The sequence below is a fragment of the Pelophylax lessonae genome (assembly GCF_965119305.1).
Source record: "Pelophylax lessonae genome assembly, chromosome: 4".
Lineage (NCBI taxonomy): Eukaryota > Metazoa > Chordata > Amphibia > Anura > Ranidae > Pelophylax > Pelophylax lessonae.
Window position 1 is genome coordinate 669,444,811 of NC_138771.1, and position 20,286 is coordinate 669,465,096.

At 45.4% G+C, this 20,286-nt stretch overlaps 1 protein-coding gene across 2 annotated transcripts in view; it reads right to left on the reverse strand.

Annotated features, from left to right (window-relative positions):
* Positions 1–20,286, reverse strand: part of LOC309554198 (uncharacterized protein) — a 328,195-nt gene that overhangs the window by 83,973 nt on the left and 223,936 nt on the right. For both annotated transcript variants that reach the window (XM_082255831.1, XM_082255832.1), the window contains one exon: positions 19,313–19,894. In XM_082255831.1, coding sequence (XP_082111957.1) covers positions 19,313–19,894 — 582 coding nt within the window. The remainder of the gene's footprint in view (positions 1–19,312; positions 19,895–20,286) is intronic.

Sequence of the window (20,286 nt, forward strand, 5' to 3'; positions counted from 1 at the left end):
GAGCTGTGTCGGTTTCTTTGGGGAAAACGTAGACTTTACCCTCCAAGCCTAAGGAAGAAAACAAACAAAACTCATTAATGCTACAGATCAAAGCTTTAGATGATGAACAATAAATTCATAAATTATTTATAGATTCTAGAAATGTAAAGAAAAAAATATTTATACTCTCATACAGTATATCTCAGGAAGATCATGAAATGTAATTTCCATTTTCTGAAAAAAAAATACATGACTTTTAGATCCAGAAATAAACGTGTTTTGGCACCTTTATTCACCGTCTCAGTTATCTAGTCAATGGTGTTATTTTGATCTCCAAATCTCCTGCTAATATTTTGATTAAAATGGAGGCCTCAGATGTAGAAGTATAGGAGCCCTAATCCAACACCAAGGTATATAAACTGGCTGTTATATTGTCAGGAGAATCTAGTGCTCCTGCTCTTCATTCAAGCATCCTGGTTTTGGCTGTGGCATTCTTGTCTGTCCGTCCACCTGCAAGATGACTGATGTGGCCAGACTCTGGGTGGAGACCAAACCTGATTTGGGCCAGCCAAGCCTTTAGTCTCATGCTTGTGATAGCATGTGTAATATTGTTTGTTTGTCTGTCTTGTTTGTCTGTCTTGCTCTTCTAGATTGGATTACCTCTTTGATGACCTTGAAACAGATATATACTATTTTGTCTGTATGTTTGTCTTGCCAAAGAATTTCCAAGCTCAACTTACCAACCAGCCTGCGACCAACCTAATTAACCTGTCTAACAGTATGTGTTAAAAACAGGGGTTGCACACATTTGCAAATACATGCGTAAGCTGCAGGCCCTGGCAAGGCACCCGGATTGCAAATGTGTGCAACTAAACCCCTGTCTTTTTTTTTTTATAAAACTTTTTATTGAAATTCAGCACAGAATACAAAAACTGTAACAATGTGGACATTGCCAAAATGAGCAAACAAACACTGTAAAGATTACATGGCCATGTAGAACACATATACGAAGATTATTAAGGCATCCTTTATGCATATAATGGAGGTGAAGAATCAAAATAAAAAGACAAGTAATCATAAATAAACAAAAAGGTTAACCCAGCATTATATGAAAGCCAAGGCATTGACAGCTTATATTGAATTAGACTGTGACCATTGTCTGGACCCCGAAACCCCCAATGGGGAACAAACTGTGCCAGATGCCAGAAAGAAGCCACCAGTCAGTAAAGGAAAACATACCAAAAAATTAGGAAAATGGCCAGGAACCATCACATGTTACCTATATAGAGGCAAGCTGACATTTAGGGTAAACAAAGAATGCTGGGGCAAGAATAAAGAGGAGGGAGGGAGAAATAGCCTCCGATCAGTTCTCGGGAACCCTGTCATGTGGGGTTCATAATGTACTCAGCGAATCAAGTGTGTGGGGAAGGACTATGACAGCAATGCACGGTAAGTAGGCGACTTCGTAAATTCCAACCATGGGGCCCAGATGCTATAAAATTTACCAAAGGAGTCTTTGGCTTGGGATATGAGGTCTTCCATGTCTGCCACCCGTTGTACTCTTTTAAATAAACCCCCTGTCTTTAACGCATACTGTAAGACAGGTTATTTTGGATGGTCGCAGGCTAGTTGGTAAGTTGAGCTTTTACATTCTTTGGCTTTTTTTTACATGAGTTTGCCCTTCCAGTGCTCCTTGCTGTAAAGGCCAGTTATAGGTGGGGTAAGTTACCACTTTTTGTAGTATTCTCTGAACTCTGTCTACCTTTTGACTTTGAATTTTTACTCTGACTATTCTAAACCTTGACTATCTGCCAACCACAAGTACCTGTTTGCTTTGCTCATTTCGCACCTGCCCTGGTGTGGTGGCCAGACACTATAGACACTGGGGCAACCAAGTACTGGTAGGCCTGCTAGCCTTATGGGAAAGGGGGGCTGCTATAGATGATGAACACAGAAGCCAGCTATAGTGTCTGACCACCTGCGTTAAGTGTAAGCGTGACACATATTCATCAATAAATCAGTAATTTATTAATACAAACCATCTCTTTTTGACATCTTTGCATACTCTTGTAATTTGCAGGTCCCCCTACATTTTTGTAGGTAGGTTTTACTGTTTAATGAATGCTGTAAATCAATAAGGGGGCAATATACTCTATTGAGGTTTTTCTATGTATAATTCCTTGCCAGGTTACCTTTTTGGGATTTTCCTTCCCTACTACTTTTTGAGGTCTTGCATCCCTTGTATATCACCTGACCCTTTTGACAGAGCCTTTGTATACACGTATCTTCTCTTCTCACATACACACCATTGACATAATGTAAGTAAATGGCTTTGTAAGAACTTGAAAGTATCATCATTATGACTGATATTTTCTTTCGTATTACAATTGGGACTGATGTATATTTGTATTTCAGAAAGCTCTTTTTACGTCCTGATGAAGACTCTTTTTGAGTTGAAATGCGTTGAGGTTTTTCAGACTGACATTGGAGACACCTTATTGATGGATGCTGTAATCATGATGTATCGATTTGTAATATGTCACATGTATGATAACATATTTAAAGCTGTGTTGTTAAAACATTTATCTTTTTAAATACATTTTGTATGGTTATTTGGTACCTATAAAAAGTCAAATTCCACACTTTTTGTTCACTTTCTATTAGGGATGAGGTAGCTTTTCATAACCTTAGTTAGCTCTAAGCTACCAGTTTACAAAAAATTCAATTTCACTGCTTCCATGCCCCTGCCTTCTTACACACTGTTAATCCGGATATACCAGATCGCTACTGGAGGTGGTTTAACCAACCAGGAACATTCTATCACATTTTTTGGACTTGTCCAAAGAGCAAGCCATTACTTTTAAAAATCAAATTAAAATTCTGCTTTAACCATCCATGTACTTGCTGGGTCTTCCCCAATCTACAGTGTTTAAAAAGGCCAGAATGCTACTTTTGCTTGTACCTACTGCCAGGGGCTGACTGGAAACTTTCGGCCCAGGCGGCAAGTACAAACCAGAGGCCTATGGTGCCTCCTCTTACTCTCCCTCTTCCTGTCCTCCTCCTGACCCTCATTCCTGGTTGAAGCTCCACTCCAGGTACTCTCTACTCACTGGCCGAATCCAGGTTCCTGATCTAGCCACCAGGGTGGAGCTGGGACAGCTCAGTCGGGGCTGGCCAAGGGAGGAGAGTCTCCAGTGGGGCATGAAACTGGCCGCTGCTCAGACACAGTTTACACCATCCATGCTAGGGGGAGGAGGCCTGCACTCTGTCATTGCCTTCATCCCGCGCTCAGTAGGTCAGTGGTGGGGACTTTTTACTTCTCTTCACCAGGAATCCTTCAGGTATGTCTGTGGTAGAAGCAGTGCAGCCTTTTTAAAGGGCATTAGAGTGGCCGGGGGGGGGGCATTTGCCCCCCTTACCCCTGGCCCAGTCCTTCCCTGCATACTGCTGCCAATTGTTTGATCGCCTCTTATTACAAGAAGAGACACTCTGCCCAACAATACCCAATCTACCGCCGGCTTTGATGCTGCTTTGTAGAATAAATATGGAATTTATTTTCCAAAAAGTGACCCTGGAAAGCCGTGTTGCTCTCTTTCATTCTTCTAGGCTACCCCTTCCCTGCCTTACCCCTTCCTATCCCCGTACCCACAGACTGGAATGCTACTGCCTCTCTTTTTTCCCTTATTACCAGGGCTTTTTTTCAGCTGGAACTTGGTGGAACTGAGTTCCACCACCTTGGGCTCAGGTCCTCTTCTCCCTGCTCATCACTATCACTTGTAAAGACAGAGGCTTCTGTCTTTACAAGTTATAGCTTGCCTCCCAATGGCTCCCACAGATCTGATCTCCTCAGCATCTCCCCCTGGGTTCAGAATGGGGACAAGGGAGATGCAGGTGCCCAGGGTGGAGTATGGATGCCAACACTCCCATTGGATGATCTCCCTGCAAGTGAAAGAGGCAGAATCACCTACAGTGTGTGAAGAGATACCAGAGCCAGCTGGAAGCTTAATATTAATACAGCAACAAAAGTAAGACGTGGTAGATGATGGAGTTTTTAAGGAGGGGGGAGATGGGGGTAGTGGAGGGGGGGGGGTTGCATGCAGAGGTCTGAGCTGAAGAGGGATGAATGTGAGATGTGAATGGGGGATGCAGAAGTAGGCAGCTGGGAAAGAGCACCCTGAACTCTGCATTCTGTATGCAGCACACCCCTAAACTCTGCACTCTGTGTGTAACACACACCAACCCCCACAAACTCTGCACGTTATGCACTACTAGTATTTTATGCCCCTGTATGACCCTCTCACTGTTAGTAAAATATGACCACACCCACTATTTGACACAGTTTTGAGGATGTATGTGTATTGCGGCGGGGGGCGGGGTTGAGTTCCTGAACCTATTTTCTAAGAAAAAAAGCCCTGCTTATTACCCTCCCCAGTTGAGGCTTATTTGTTGGTAATGACTTATCTGCCAGGTTTCCAGGAAGTCATTGTGTAATCTTTATTGACAGGATATGCATTTCATGAAGGTATGACTTCATGAAGAAATAGTTGCTACCTCCTTACAGCATTTGTTACCCCAAAACCTCAAATACCTGATATGTGTCTGCTGTACCATGTACTTGTACGAGAAAGTATCCTGTTCTCTTTGTATTGTTTCCTTTATGTGAAATCCCCGGTATTCCTACCAGTCCCTTTGCTTTACTGTTAAAAACTGACCACACTAAGCGGAAGAACACACTGTGGTCAGTTCTCTAGCTCTGCTGGGAACTCAGTGTGCTCTCCTCCAGAAAAGTGGACCATGTAAGAAAATACCGGGGTTATGGCAACTATCTGCTGCCATTACCCCAGTATTTACCGTAAATGCACATTGGGCGGTCCGAAAGTGGTTAACAGCCATTCACTGGGAAGCTCAGTGTGCTGCTGCTTCTTCCCCCAGCTCCTATGCAGCTGAGAACAGAGGGAATGTGGTCACTTATAAAAAAGGGGGGGGGAGTATTTATGATGTATTTTTATATCAATACAAAAATGTTGCCTTTCATTTCTATTTTCAACGGAATGGGTGATTGTTTACAATCACTTTAACTATATAAAGCCAAAATAATATTCCCAACGCACACAACCCTGAATGTGGCTGAAGAATGAGTGCGGGAGTGACCTCCGGCTGGAAACCGAAAATATCACATGCCTGATGAAGGTTTCCTGCGTGGCTCTGATATGTCGCTATTTTCTGTTGCGTTGTGATCATTCAATATAATGTTGGACAAAATATTTTGGAGTTTTATGGACTTTTATGGAGTTCCGTGGAGTGCTGGTGACATATCTTGCCTTGATCGCCTTAACTACATCTCTTAGTGAGAATAATAAGTCCTCATGCACACGGGATGTTTTTACAGCGGCTGTTTTTGGCGCCAGACGTTTTTTTCTGCAGCCAGTAAACTCCCCGGCAGCATGTCCTCCTATGTCTCCCCAGCATGTTCTCCTATGTCTCCCCAGCATGTTCTCCTATGTCTCCCCAGCATGTTCTCCTATGTCTCCAAGCATGTTCTCCTATGTCTCCCCGGCATGTCCTCCTATGTCTCCCCAGCATGTTCTCCTATGTCTCCCCAGCATGTTCTCCTATGTCTCCCCAGCATGTTCTCCTATGTCTCCCCAGCATGTTCTCCTATGTCTCCCCAGCATGTTCTCCTATGTCTCCCCAGCATGTTCTCCTATGTCTCCCCGGCATGTTCTCCTATGTCTCCCCGGCATGTTCTCCTATGTCTCCCCCAGCATGTTCTCCTAAGTCTCCCCAGCATGTTCTCCTATGTCTCCCCAGCATGTTCTCCTATGTCTCCCCAGCGTGTTCTCCTATGTCTCCCCAGCATGTTCTCCTATGTCTCCCCAGCATGTTCTCCTATGTCTCCCCGGCATGTTCTCCTATGTCTCCCCCAGCATGTTCTCCTATGTCTCCCCAGCATGTTCTCCTATGTCTCCCCCAGCATGTTCTCCTATGTCTCCCCAGCATGTTCTCCTATGTCTCCCCAGCGTGTTCTCCTATGTCTCCCCAGCATGTTCTCCTATGTCTCCCCAGCATGTTCTCCTATGTCTCCCCGGCATGTTCTCCTATGTCTCCCCCAGCATGTTCTCCTATGTCTCCCCAGCATGTTCTCCTATGTCTCCCCGGCATGTTCTCCTATGTCTCCCCAGCATGTTCTCCTATGTCTCCCCGGCGTGTTCTCCTATGTCTCCCCGGCATGTTCTCCTATGTCTCCCCGGCATGTTCTCCTATGTCTCCCCCAGCATGTTCTCCTATGTCTCCCCGGCATGTTCTCCTATGTCTCCCCAGCATGTTCTCCTATGTCTCCCCAGCATGTTCTCCTATGTCTCCCCGGCATGTTCTCCTATGTCTCCCCGGCATGTTCTCCTATGTCTCCCCGGCATGTTCTCCTATGTCTCCCCAGCATGTTCTCCTATGTCTCCCCGGCGTGTTCTCCTATGTCTCCCCAGCATGTTCTCCTATGTCTCCCCGGCGTGTTCTCCTATGTCTCCCCGGCATGTTCTCCTATGTCTCCCCGGCATGTTCTCCTATGTCTCCCCAGCATGTTCTCCTATGTCTCCCCGGCATGTTCTCCTATGTCTCCCCAGCATGTTCTCCTATGTCTCCCCGGCATTTTCTCCTATGTCTCCCCAGCATGTTCTCCTATGTCTCCCCGGCGTGTTCTCCTATGTCTCCCCAGCGTGTTCTCCTATGTCTCCCCGGCGTGTTCTCCTATGTCTCCCCAGCATGTTCTCCTATGTCTCCCCGGCGTGTTCTCCTATGTCTCCCCAGCATGTTCTCCTATGTCTCCCCGGCGTGTTCTCCTATGTCTCCCCAGCATGTTCTCCTATGTCTCCCCAGCATGTTCTCCTATGTCTCCCCAGCATGTTCTCCTATGTCTCTCCCAGCATGTTCTCCTATGTCTCCCCAGCATGTTCTCCTATGTCTCCCCAGCATGTTCTCCTATGTCTCCCCGGCATGTTCTCCTATGTCTCCCCGGCATGTTCTCCTATGCCTCCCCAGCGTGTTCTCCTATGTCTCCCCAGCATGTTCTCCTATGTCTCCCCAGCATGTTCTCTTATGTCTCCCCGGCGTGTTCTCCTATGTCTCCCCAGCATGTTCTCCTATGTCTCCCCAGCATGTTCTCCTATGTCTCCCCGGCGTGTTCTCCTATGTCTCCCCAGCATGTTCTCCTATGTCTCCCCGGCATGTTCTCCTATGTCTCCCCAGCATGTTCTCCTATGTCTCCCCAGCATGTTCTCCTATGTCTCCCCAGCATGTTCTCCTATGTCTCTCCACGTTGCAGCCGTGACTCCCTGGCCCTGCCCATAGTTCAAAGCGAAGGAGGATTTAACTTCCTCCTCCTCTGCACTTAGTGCTCGTGGGGCCCAAAGCAGCTGCCAAGTTGAGCCCCTTGTCATAGAGAGTCCCACCGGTCTGGAGGCAGCAGAGCTAAATCCACCAATCAGCTGCTGCTACTGAGCAAAGGCATCTTCACAAATCGAGTGGGCGGCCCCAGAAGCTGGCTCGAACTGAGAGGCTGGGAAGGAGAAGACCTTACGCCACCCTGACCTGGGCAGCAGTGGGTGCAGCATCCATGGAGCCTCCCAGAGCCTGCGCTTCTTCTTTAACCTTCTCTCCACTCCCAGCTGTAACATCAACAGGAAGACAGGCCCTGAGGACGAGGATGGGCGAGAGGTAGGTGTATCACACACACCTACCCACAGACAGGGGACACAGGAGGGAATGCAGGCAGGGCTAGGGGGTCTCCCACCCCCTCTCGCTCTTCCAGTCCTCTCTCAGCCACCCCTCTCTCTCAACCCCCCCTCACCCATCCCCTCTCTCTCCCTTCCCTCTTCCACCCCCTCTCTCTCTCTCACCCCCCCTCCCTCTTCCATCCCCCTCTCTCTCATCCCCTCCCTCCCCCACCCCCTTCTCTCTGTCACCCCCTCTCTATCTTTCTCACCTCTCTCTCTCCCACCCCTCCCTCTCTATCTCTCTCACCCCTTACCCCCCTCTCTCTCTCACCCCCTCCCTCTCCCACCCCCTCTCTATCTCTCCCAACCCCCCTCTCTCTCTCTCTCTCTCTCCCACCCCCCCTCTATCTCTCCCACCCCTCTCTCTCTCTCTCTCTCTCTCTCACCCTCTCCCTCTCCCACCCCCCCTCTCTATCTCTCTCGCCCACCCTCTCTCTCTCTCCCCCTCCCACCCCCTCTCTCTAATCCCCCTCTCTCCCCCCCACTCTTGTGAAATCTCAGGGGTTCATGCTGGGACTTGTAGTCCTTCAATTTTGGAGGAGAGTCACATCCATTAAACAGAAAGGGGTGGGGAAAATTTACATAGGAGTGGGGCGCCCGATTTTAGTCTTGCCTAGGGCAGCACAAAATCAAAATACACCACTGCATGAGACTACTACTAGCACCTTTCTTATATATAGAGCAGAATGACAGGAAACAATTCTAGATGTGGGTGTTACCAATCCACCCACGGGGGGGATGACCTCTCTCTCACATCAACAACCCATGGAGAAAATCACATCACAATATATATATATATATGTATATAATAAAAAAATATATATTAACCACTTGCCGACCATCCGCCGCAATTATACTGCAGCAGGCAGCCACCCCAGCACGAACTGACGTAGGTATACGTCGGTGGTGCGCCTGCAGCTAGGGGGCGAGCGCTTGCCGCCGGTGATGCACTCCCACCCCTTCTCATCAGCGGGGACTTCGATGCACGGGGCAGGTGGCTCTGATTGCCGCTTGACACCCGCAATCGTTCCCCGCTGAGAGAGAAGAACGGTCAGATGTTGTAAACACAGCCAGCCGTCCTCTCTGGAATGATCACAGAGCTCCTGTGATCCTTCAATATAGAATCACAGGTCTCTATGATCATTTCACAAGCCATGCCCCCCCCCCCCCACAGTTACAAACATGCCCCTAGGTACACATTTAACCCCTTGATCACCCACAGTGTTAAACCCTTCCCTGCCAGTGTCATTAGTACAGTGACAGTGCATATTTTTAGCACTGATTACTGTAGTAATGTCACTGGTCCCCCCAAAAGTGTCAAAAGTGTCAGTTAGGGGTCCGATCTGTCCGCCGCAATGTCGCAGTCCCACATAAAAATCGCAGATCGCCGCCATTACTAGTAAAAAAACAATAAAAATTACATAAATCTTTCCTGCAGTTAGCAGACGCAATAACTTTTGCACAAACCAATCAAAATACGCTTATTGCGATTTTTTTTTTTTTACCAAAAATATGAAGCAGAAAACAAACTGGCCTAAAATGTTAGAAAATTTTGATTTTTAAATATTTTTTTTGGGAATGTCATATAGCAGAAAGTGAGAAATATTGTTTTTTTTTTTTTCCAGAATTGTCGCTCTTTTTATGTTTATAGCGCAAAAAATAAATATTGCACAGGTGATCAAATACCACCAAAAGAAAGCCATTTGTGGGGGAAAAAAAAGGACATAAATTTTATTTAGGTACAGCGTCACACAACCACGTAACTGTCCGTTAAAGTAACGCAGTGCCGAATCGCGAAATATGGCCTGGTCATTAAGGTGGAAAATCCTTCCAGTCCAGAACTGGTTAAAAAAAGATCGGGTTCATTATTACATTAATAATCACCATCTCAACACAGTCTATATAAAATCATATAAAATCTTAAATGTAAACCTTGAATTAGTATTATAACCAAAGACTATTTATTTTACTTGTTAAGGTGACTCAGCTAAGAGCCCATTCACACTGCCGTGACTTGTGAGGCGACTTGTGTGCCCTCAAGTCGCCCCCAGGTCGCTTGACATAACAAAAACAATGTTAATCAATCAGTGCCGTCTTAATTGGCACTACTGAAGTCGCTCCGACTTCAGAAAAGGGTCCTGTACTACTTTGAGGCGACTTGTATCCGACTGTCCCATAGACTTCAATGGGAGTCGCCTCCTTATCTTAATTGAAGCGACTTGTTATCAGACTTTCCAGGAAGAAGAAAGAGATTAGCCAGGCATTCCCCACATTGCAGCCATGCCTATATGGTACATATATATATATATATATATATATATATATATATATATATATATATATATATATATGTAATGGTATATATATTCCATTATCTCTGCTTGGCCTGTGTGAGTGGCACTGGTGGACACTGATTTGTGGCACTGATTTGTGGCACTGATACGTGGCACTGGTGGACACTGATTCGTGGCACTTATATGTGGCACTGGTGGACACTGATTCGTGGCACTGATACGTGGCACTGATACGTGGCACTGGTGGACACTGATATGTGGCACTGCTACGTGGCACTGGTGGGCACTGAAACGTGGCACTGATACGTGGCACTGGTGGACACTGATTCGTGGCACTGATATGTGGCACTGGTGGACACTGATTCGTGGCACTGATACGTGGCACTGGTGGACACTGATATGTGGCACTGATACGTGGCACTGGTGGACACTGATTTGTGGCACTGATATGTGCCACTAGTGGACACTGATTCGTGGCACTGGTGGGCAGTGGCACTGGTGGACACATACGTGGCACTGGTGGGCAGTGGCACTGGTGGACACTGATACATGGCACTGGTGGGCAGTGGCACTGGTGGACACTGATACATGGCACTGGTGGGCACTGGCACTGGTGGACACTGATACGTGGCACTGGTGGGCAGTGGCACTGGTGGACACATACGTGGCACTGGTGGGCAATGAGTAAATGAGTAAAAAAAAACAGGAAAGGGGAATTAGGTCACAACACATCATATTCTGATTGGCCAAATACAAAGTTGTCTGTCATAAGTCGCGCAAAATAATTCACAAGTCGCGTAAAGTAGCGGTAAAGTCGCGGTAAAAAGTCGCTCCGACATGGGGCGACTTATGATCACGGCAGTGTGAACCCACTCTTACAGTTCTTGCCTTGTCCCGTGTTCCAGTGAGGACTGTGGCCGTTCCCCTGTTGCAGCGTTCCCCAAAAGCATCAATCTCGAGGTGCAAATACGCCACTTGTTAGTGCACCTCAGGATAACATCAAACCATCAATGTCATGTTTCTATGGGTATATTGTTCTATGTATGTCTTATTACAACATGCGATAACTTTTCAATAAAAGTACATTTAGGTAAAATAAACGTTACCTCCAGTAATGTGCTGTACCTCATTCAGTACAACTGCAACTGAGAATGTTCTACTGGTGACACAGGACAGGAATTCCAAAGGAAAGAATGAATTTACACTGACACACAATAGAAGAACTTTTTTTCGAGAATTTCTACACACCAGTGGAACCAGGGCTGCTGTTAGAAATCGCGGGGCCCCGTACAGACTACCTGGCAGGGCCCCCCAAGAAAATATTAAAGATATATTTAGCTAAAATTACAACAAAATCACTATTAGCAGACACAAATATAACATAACTCGCATAATTCCTACTAAATCTAAAAAAAAAAACTATGTTAAATAAAAAAGAAGATGAGATGAGAAAAATATACAGGCTGGGCAGTTGGAGCTCAGTGATCAGAGAGACAGAGAGAGAGAAACAAAGTTACAAATAAACTCCTGAGTAGAGATAAGTGCTGGGAGGGGGGCCCACAGGGAGGGGGATTAGTGAGGTACGACTGTCTCTTTCTCAGCAGATAAAAGCTGATAGCAGGGAGAGGGACAGATCAGATTCAGGTGCTGGAGGAAGATTTCTGTATTTGTTGTCCATCACTAATCCCCCTCTCTGTGTGGGCCCCCCTGTGTGCTCGGGCCCCCTACAAGAGGGCTGGTGGTCCCCCAATTATCCTGAGTGGAACATCATTTCTCGCAACCAGACCCTTCTATGAAAGACACAAAGGTTTTGATTCTTAAAGGGTTGGTAAAGGTTCAGATTTTTTTTCAATCAGAAACATGTTATACTTACCTGCTCTGTCCAATGGTTTTACACAAAGCAGCCCTGATCTTCCTCTTCTTGGGTCCATTGCTGGTGTTCCTCATGCCTCCTTCCTGCTGAGTGCCTCCAGAGCAAGCTGCTTTCTCTAGGGGCACTCGTGCATGCTCGCTCCTGAGCCGCCTCTATGTATCCATTAGACACACAGAGCATGGCTCGGCCCTGCCTCCCATTCCCTCCTCACTGGCTGGGATTGACTGCAGCAGAAGCCAAAGGCTCCTGCTGCTGTGTCTCTGCCAATGAAGAGGGAGAGACTCGGGAGAGCTTCTACTCTCATGGATATTGCTTTATTGGGATCGGGCTCAGGAGAGTATAAGGGGGGGAGAGCTGCACACGGAAGGTAAAAATGAATGCATAAAGATTAAAAACTTTCAGCTTTTAGAAGCACTCTTAGCATCTTCCGGACCGCCCGCTGCAGATATACTGCGGCAGGCAGCCCCTCCTGGGCGAACCGATGTACAGCTGTACGTCGGCCGTGCGCCTGCAGCTAGGGGGCGAGCGCGTGCCGCCGCCAGCGCCCTCCTGCCCCCACTCGGCAGCGGGGACTCCGATGCATGGGGCAGGCGGCTCCGATTGCCGCCGGGCACCCGTGATTGTTCCTGTTGTTGTAAACACAGCTGACCGTTCTTCTCTCTGGAAAGATCACAGAGCCCCTATGATCCTGCTATATAGGATCACAGGTCTCTTTGATCATTTCAAAAGCCCCTCCCCCATACAGTTAGAATCACTCCTAGGCTTACATTTAACCCCTTGATCACCCACTGTGTTAACCCCTTCCCTGCCAGTGTTATTACAGTAACGGTGCATATTTATAGCACTGATTACTGTAGTAATGTCACTGGTCCCCCCTAAAGTGTCAAAAATGTCAGTCAGGGGTCTGATCTGTCCGCCGCAATGTTGCAGTCCTGCTAAAAATCGCAGATCGCTGCCAGAAAACAAAATGGCCTAAAATGTTAAAAAACATTTGATTTTTAGATTTTTTTTTTTTTTTTGGGGGGGGGGGGGGAATGTTATATAGCAGAAAGTGAGGTTTTTTTTCAGAATTGTTGCTATTTTTTTGTTTATAGCTCAAAAAATAAAAATCGCAGAGGTGATCAAATACCACTAAAAGAAAGCTCTTTTTGTGGGGAAAAAAGGACATCAATTTAATTTGGGTACAGCGTTTCACGACCGCGCAATTGTCAGGTAAAATAACACAGTGCCGAAACGCAAAATATGGCCTGGTCATTAAGGGGGCAAATCCTTTCGGTCCAGATGTGATGTGATTGACGAGGGATTTACATCGGGGGACACTATTTTTATATTGTAATAAAGGACTTGTCAAAAACTGACTTTTGTCTTTATTTTTTTTTTTTTTGGTGAATGAGTAGGGGTATGATGTACCCGATATCCATTCAAATGGGGGGGGGGGTGGGATCTGGGGGAAGAGACCCCTGTCCCCATCAACATGGGGGCAAGGTGCTTTGGGGTGGGGGGCAGAGTCCCCCTGCCCCATAGCCCCCACCCCCCCATGTTGAGGGCATGTGGCCTGGTATGGTTCAGAAGGGGGGGTGCTCGCTCATCCCCACCCCCGTCCTGTCCATCCAGGCTGTGTGCTCGGATAAGGGTCTGGTATGGATTTTAGGGGGGACCCCACGCCATTTTTTCATTTTTTTATCTGTATTGCCAGATACATTACAGCCGCGAGCAAGTTTGAATTACATTTTTTCCTTTAGAAATGTCAGTATTGCTGCAGCAGGCTCCATACATCGTACAGATGCACCACTTTACAGACACGTTAAGGGGGCCCCACAGGCACGATATTTAAAGAAACGTTTCATTTTTATTGTTTCACTTTAAGCATTAATTTAAAAACGATCATTTAAAAAAAAAAAATTGCATTGATTCATGTCCCCCAGGGCACTAACCAGACCCCTATACACTTTTTTGGGCCAATAACTTGCATTTAAGCCTTTAAAATGAGGACTTGATTCTTCATGTTCGTGTCTCATAGATTTTAATGGAGTTCGCATGTTTGCTAGAACATTTCCCCTGTTTGAGATGTTCTGGTGCGAACCGAACGGGGGGGGGGGGGGGGGGTGATGTTCGGCTCATCACTATAATTGACACCACCCATTGCTGATGTGCATGGCACATACAATCTTCTCCATTGTAATTCTGTACTAAAAGTTGGAGGATCTTATAACTAATCAGGTATATATAGTAAGATCAAAGACTTACTTTGAGGTTTGGGCTTGATGAGAACTTCCCCTTTAATTTCACAACGTAAGGACTTCCAATTAATGATATTTCCATAGAGATCACCAGAGATTGCCTTCTGAATGTCTTCCGGAGTCAGGACATAATCCCACATGTTGACGTCACCTATTTCACCAACCAATGACTGCTTAGCATCAAACCCTCCACCAAAAGAATCTTGGTCCTGTCCCAGAACAATATTGCTTTCAGCATCGATATCAAAACCATAATATTGTGTCATGTAACCCCTTTCGGGGGAGATCTTTCCGTTGAGCCAAAGAGAGACCCCTGGATAGCTGGAGTTCTTGGCCACACAGATGTGCCTCCAGTAAAAATGCTTCTGGTTTGGTGTAAAAGCAGCCATTGCATTATTTATGAATACCTTATAGGTGTTTGGAGGCTCTAAGTAGATGTGAAAGGCATCGGGGTATCTTGGAGTAGCCATAGAGAACAAAGAATAGGGGCGGGAAAGCTCACTGTAGGAACGTAGACAGACGGTGACTTCCAGCAATCGTCTTGTAATTGTAGGTTTTAGAATGACATGAGATGTGTTGGTTTCTTTGGGGAAGACAAACATTTTACCTTCCAAGTCTAGGGAAGAAAACAGACAAAATTAATTACTGATACTTGTCAAAGCTTTGGGTCCAGAACAAAAAAGTCTGAATTAATTTATGAATGCTAGAATCTAAAGTAAAAAACATACACTGATAACTCTTAGGAAAGTAATTATATTTATTTTTCTTTGCTTAAAAATATGTAGTTTGCAGATCCTGAACTGTGTGTTTATTTGTTGCCACTCCTCTGCTAATCTAGTGGGTGGAGTCAATGCTCTTTTTATACCAGCTATGGGTGGGGCCTGGTGGTTCAGGTATGGGAACAGGTCACCCCTGACCAACACCATGTACTGTAGGTCTGTGGTCTGTGTACCTGAGTGGAGGAGAGAGCCCTCTGCTGGTCTGGAGGAGTAGTTATGGACTCACAGGGGAGAAGCGGGAAAGCTTGGTTTTTGTAGGCATCAGCCAAGAACTGAGGGTGTCAGCTGAACCTGGAAGCTCTGCATTGTATGGCTGTAGCTCTTCTTGCTGTTCCACCTGAGCTGCTAGACAGCTCCCTGGATGATCCCCTGGACAACATTGTCTTGTATCTTGTTTCTGGTGAACCTTAAACTCTTTGTTCCTCCCTTGAATTTACTATTTAAGCCATGTCTCTGCACTTCCTGTTTCCAGATTATTGTGCTCTCTCCACCCAATACCTCTCCCTTTGCATACCTGCAGCTATCCTTTCTTCCTTACTATTTGTTACCAACCTTTGGCATTGTCACAAGTTAGCCTTTGGTTTTGATTGCATACTCTTACCTCCTTGCTGCAGTGTTTTTCAACCCTGTTTTCTTTCACATATGTGGCTTGGCTGTGCTCACCTATGGGCGTCGTCTGCTATGCTGTGGGCTTTTATTTCCTGTCCCTTCCGTCACTTCCTGGCCTGTCTCCTAGTTGGCTTGTCTATACAAGACATGCTCAGTGTAACCCTCACTGCCTGAGCAACTTCACATTTCTCTGAGCTCCTGTTTGCATACCTCTTGGCTACTGTGTCTGATTACCCATGTAGCGACCAACCCGGCTACGCTTACTGTCTGTGTTTGCTCGCCACATGCCCTATTCTGCACATGCCAGTGGTCTCGGCATCCTCAGCTGGGCCTACCTTGGGACCGTGACCTGGTTCCAGCTTGCTGCAAGTCCGTCCATCCCCACCATTAGGGGCTCTGGTGAAGAAGTAGGCTGGGGCTTAGACTCTCCGCCCTGGGGAATCCTGAGCTGGCAATCTACAAGGGCTCACTATCACAGACCCCATGACAGGCATGTTCCTTGACTATGATAAGGCTTGATTTCAACCTGCAACCACTTGCTATCGAACTTTGGCCTGTTTACTGACTACACGTCTGCTTGATCCCTACATGCTATATCTGTTTTCAGACCACAGCTTGCTCACCTCCTGGTGGGGGGTCCAGAGGACCGTGACCAAGCACTAACACACAGCAAAACCCAACCATCAGGAGCTCTAATGTAGACCGGTCTTTGGACCAGTTAGTGCTGGTGTAAACCTCTCTACTGTTATAGCTACTGGTTTCTCAGCTTGACCCCTGACTGTGACAGAGAGACACCTTGTGTGAGAAGCCACTTTTGGGGGACTAACTAAAGAGAACTGGGAAGATGGCTGTAAACTATGGTACTATGTTATGGTACTGAATGTTCTGCACTGATACTGTGTGTCATGAGAAATATATATTGTTGTGTGTGCCAATACTGATGCAGTAAAGCATTAAAAGGCATCTGGACCAAACATTCTTTATTCTGGGTATTCTCAGGCCAAGAATATGTGAGAAAGCTGGAATCACGCTAGGTGAGTAAGTAACTCAATATGGTGGTATCTCCAAAAAGACAGGTACTGTATGCGCGTATTCTACCTGGGGAAGAAGCAGGACTTGGTGGAAACCACTGTCCAATACAAGCTTACATTTTCTACCATCTCAATTCACCAATAAAGGGGATAAATTATACTTCCAAATGTTTTCCCAACATTTCAAAAGGATAAGTTCACCTTTGCACTTAAATAAAAGTGCATTAGGTAATTTTTTATTAGGAGCCTGTAAAGCATTGCACTGGTGATCAGCAGATATGATCACCATCATATCATACCATATCATACCAGGAGGTAGCAGTGTGACCGCTTTATGGGGGTGCCAGACTGATTTGCCTCCTGGACCCTGCCCTCCAGCCCAATTCGCCCTATAAGACTGGCACTATACTAAAAGTGTGTAGCGCAAGCCGTCAGGGGCTCTTTTTAGTGGGGGAGGCGGGAGGAGGCTGTTTTTTTCTCATGCATGGTGCAGCTTTTTTGCTGCCCCCCCTTGCAAAGTGCTGCCCTAGGCCTGGGCCTTGTTGGCCTAGGCCAAGGTACAGCACTGGTCAGCTGGTCGCTCGAGTCTCCTGGTGGGACAAGAGACTCAGGCAAAGCGGCAGAAGGCGGCGAGAAGGGGGGAGTGGGGGGATAACGGCCAAGCAGCTGCTGAGCCACATCCGTTGTTATCACCAGAAAGCTGACCACCGGCTCCAAAAAAACAGTATCAGGTTGATGCCTCTAGCTGCAGGCATCAACCTGCTACAACCATTCTTCAAGCCGATGTACAGGTACGTCTGTTTGCGGTAAATAGTTAAATATTTTTTTTGGGGGGGGGGTTGGGCTTTAATATTAGTAATATTGATGCAAGTACGTTTCTTTGGTACACTAATGCTTGCAAGTTCCAAAACAACTTGAAGGCTGCATTCACACCTGAGCATGGGTGTTTACAGACCATTTAAGTCAGGTTCACATCTCTGCCTGTCAGCAACATGCGCAAACTTGCATTATTTCCTGGCACACTGAGACATGCTCCGCCCTTTAGCAGATAGGTGGGGGTGCCATTGATTGTTAATGGTCCCCCTGTTGCTTCTCCAAATTCATAATTTTTTTGGCAAAGAGTCAGGGACTTCTTTATCGCATTTATTGTGCATAAAGCATCCCATTGAAATCAATAGAAAGCCCTACATGTGGCATTCTGGAAAGCGCCCACGCTTGGTGTTATCTGTAGCTGTGAACCAAGCCATAGAACATTTTTTCAATGTGTTTTTTGCACTTTCTTTAGGTGTATTCAGGCTTGAACATTTTTGTTTTAACCAATGGAAAGCTAATTGCTAGTTGGAGGACATGGTTGTTTAGGCTTGAAAAACAATAATTTTCCGACACTCCAATTGAAGTCTACCGTAAGGTGCCAAAAATTTCTCCATTCTGCTTCGGAGGTACCTTCTTGAGTGTCAAGCATGGAGCTTCAGTCCCCTGAAGGCTCATATATACACAAACACCCTTAGGCTGGGCATACATGGGTCAAATTTCGAAAAAACCTTCTTTTGAAAATCTTATCTAAGAATTTTCCTTCAAATTTCGCACCATTAGTGGGCCGCAGCCACGCCCGATTTTTGAGCAGTCATCGAATTTGAGTGATTGGGCATGTTGGAAATTTTTGAAAAACGAACGATATTCTAATCAATGATGGGAGAATCGTGCGAGAAATATAATCAAAAAATAAATGTGCATGATTGCAAGAAAAGAAAATTCCCTGAAAGAAAATAAGTTTCCCACGCCACGAAAATTATTTTCTGTAGCATGATAAGGTGAAATTGAAGGCTTGGTCAGTCTAATTTTGAAATTAATGATGGCACCATCCAATCACAAAACGCACAAAATATCTGATTTGCAAAAAAAATGTTCTTTCGAAATTCGACACATGTTTGGCCAGCCTTATGCCTCGTACACACGCAACGATTATCGGACGACCGATCGTCCGACTTTTGTCCAAGTTGTGTTTTGTTGGTTGGAATGTGCCTAGACTGCACACGAATTTTCTCGCCCAACAAAATTCTACTTCAGAAGTGATGTCATGTGTTGGTTAGTTTTCTTTGTGTTTTTTCTTCTCTGAGCATGCCCAGACTTGCTCATCAGATTTTTCCCTGTCGAAATCTGTACTGACTGCATGAAAAATCGGCCGTTATGTTGACGGCCAACAAAAATTTTATAGCCTGCACACCAGATTTTTTTTGGCCGAAAAGTCGGAGTTGGTTGTTGGAAGCATCATACTAACAAGCCGAAAAACGGCCGATCGAATGTTGGCCGAAAATTCCCGGCCAATAATCGATGCGTGTGTACGAGGCATTAGACTTTGGCTGTTAAATGTTTTGGAGCTTTGAGTTTCAAGCTGTGATTCTGGAAAACTGAAGGCAGCGAGGATCCTGAACCTCATCCCTAGTTATGGTTCAGTATAATGTGTTGACTGTAAAAGAAAGATTGTAAACAGATTATGAATTCCCAAAAAAAAAAAGTGTTTCTATGATTAGGAATCTCATTCACAATTTTCCATTCTTCTAGTTACTCCATGAGAAGGTTGGTTCTTTGTTGGGTGATATTTCACTTATAATTGTCATTGTCACCTCTCATTATTCATGGGCATGAGAAATATATCATCAATTTTAATGTAATTATATACTGACAGTAGGAGAATCTTATTAAATAAAAAGCTGTATATAGACGGATGACAGACTTACTTTGGTGTTTAGTCTGTACAAGAACATTCCCTTTGATTTCATAGTGTAGAGATAGCCAGTTAATGATATTTCCATGGAGGTCACCAGAGATGACCTTCTTGATGTCTTCTGGAGTCAGGACATAATCCCACATGTGGACTTCACCTATTTCACCAACCAATGACTGAGAAGTGTTAACAGAGTCTTTTTCCTGTCCCAGAACAATGCTGGTTTCAGCTGCGATAGAAGACCCTTTCATAGAGACTCCTTCCGGGTAGAGTTTCCCATTGACCCAAAGTTGGACCACTCCAGTGTCTGAGTCCCAGGTCACGCAGGTGTGTCTCAAAGACTCTGAGTCTGTCTGGAAACTGAGGACTTCCTGGTTGATATATACAGAACAATTGTCTGGAGGCTGTATGGTAACTAGAAAGGCATTTTTCACCCCAGCAGTAGCAAGAGAGAAGAGAGTATAGGAGCGTGAAAGATCCGAATAAGAGCGTAGACAGACGCTGACATTCTGCAATGGCCTTGTGATTGTAGGTCTTAGAATGACATGAGATGCATTGACTGCATGGGGGAAGACAAAGACTTTGCCCTCCATGTCTAGGGAAGAAGATAGACAACGTTAAATAATGCTTCATATCAAAGCTTTAGATGATTAACAATAAACTCAGAACCTATTTATAGATCCTGAAATCTAAAATAAAAAACAATTGGATGCTCTCATATACCGTATTCCTCAGAGATTAGTATATTCTATTTTATTATTTTTTTCTAAATTTTTGGTTCAGATTCAGAAACTATTGTGCATCTGCCCATTCATCTTCCAAGAGAGCCAATGAGGGGGTATGACTTTTTTTTTCTCTAAATGTTATGTTCATATAAAATAATAAAAAATAATAAAAGTGGAGATCTCATTTGTAGAAGTTCTAGGAGTCCTAACACTATCAGGTATAAAATCTGTCTGTAACTGCAACATTCATGAATGTATTATT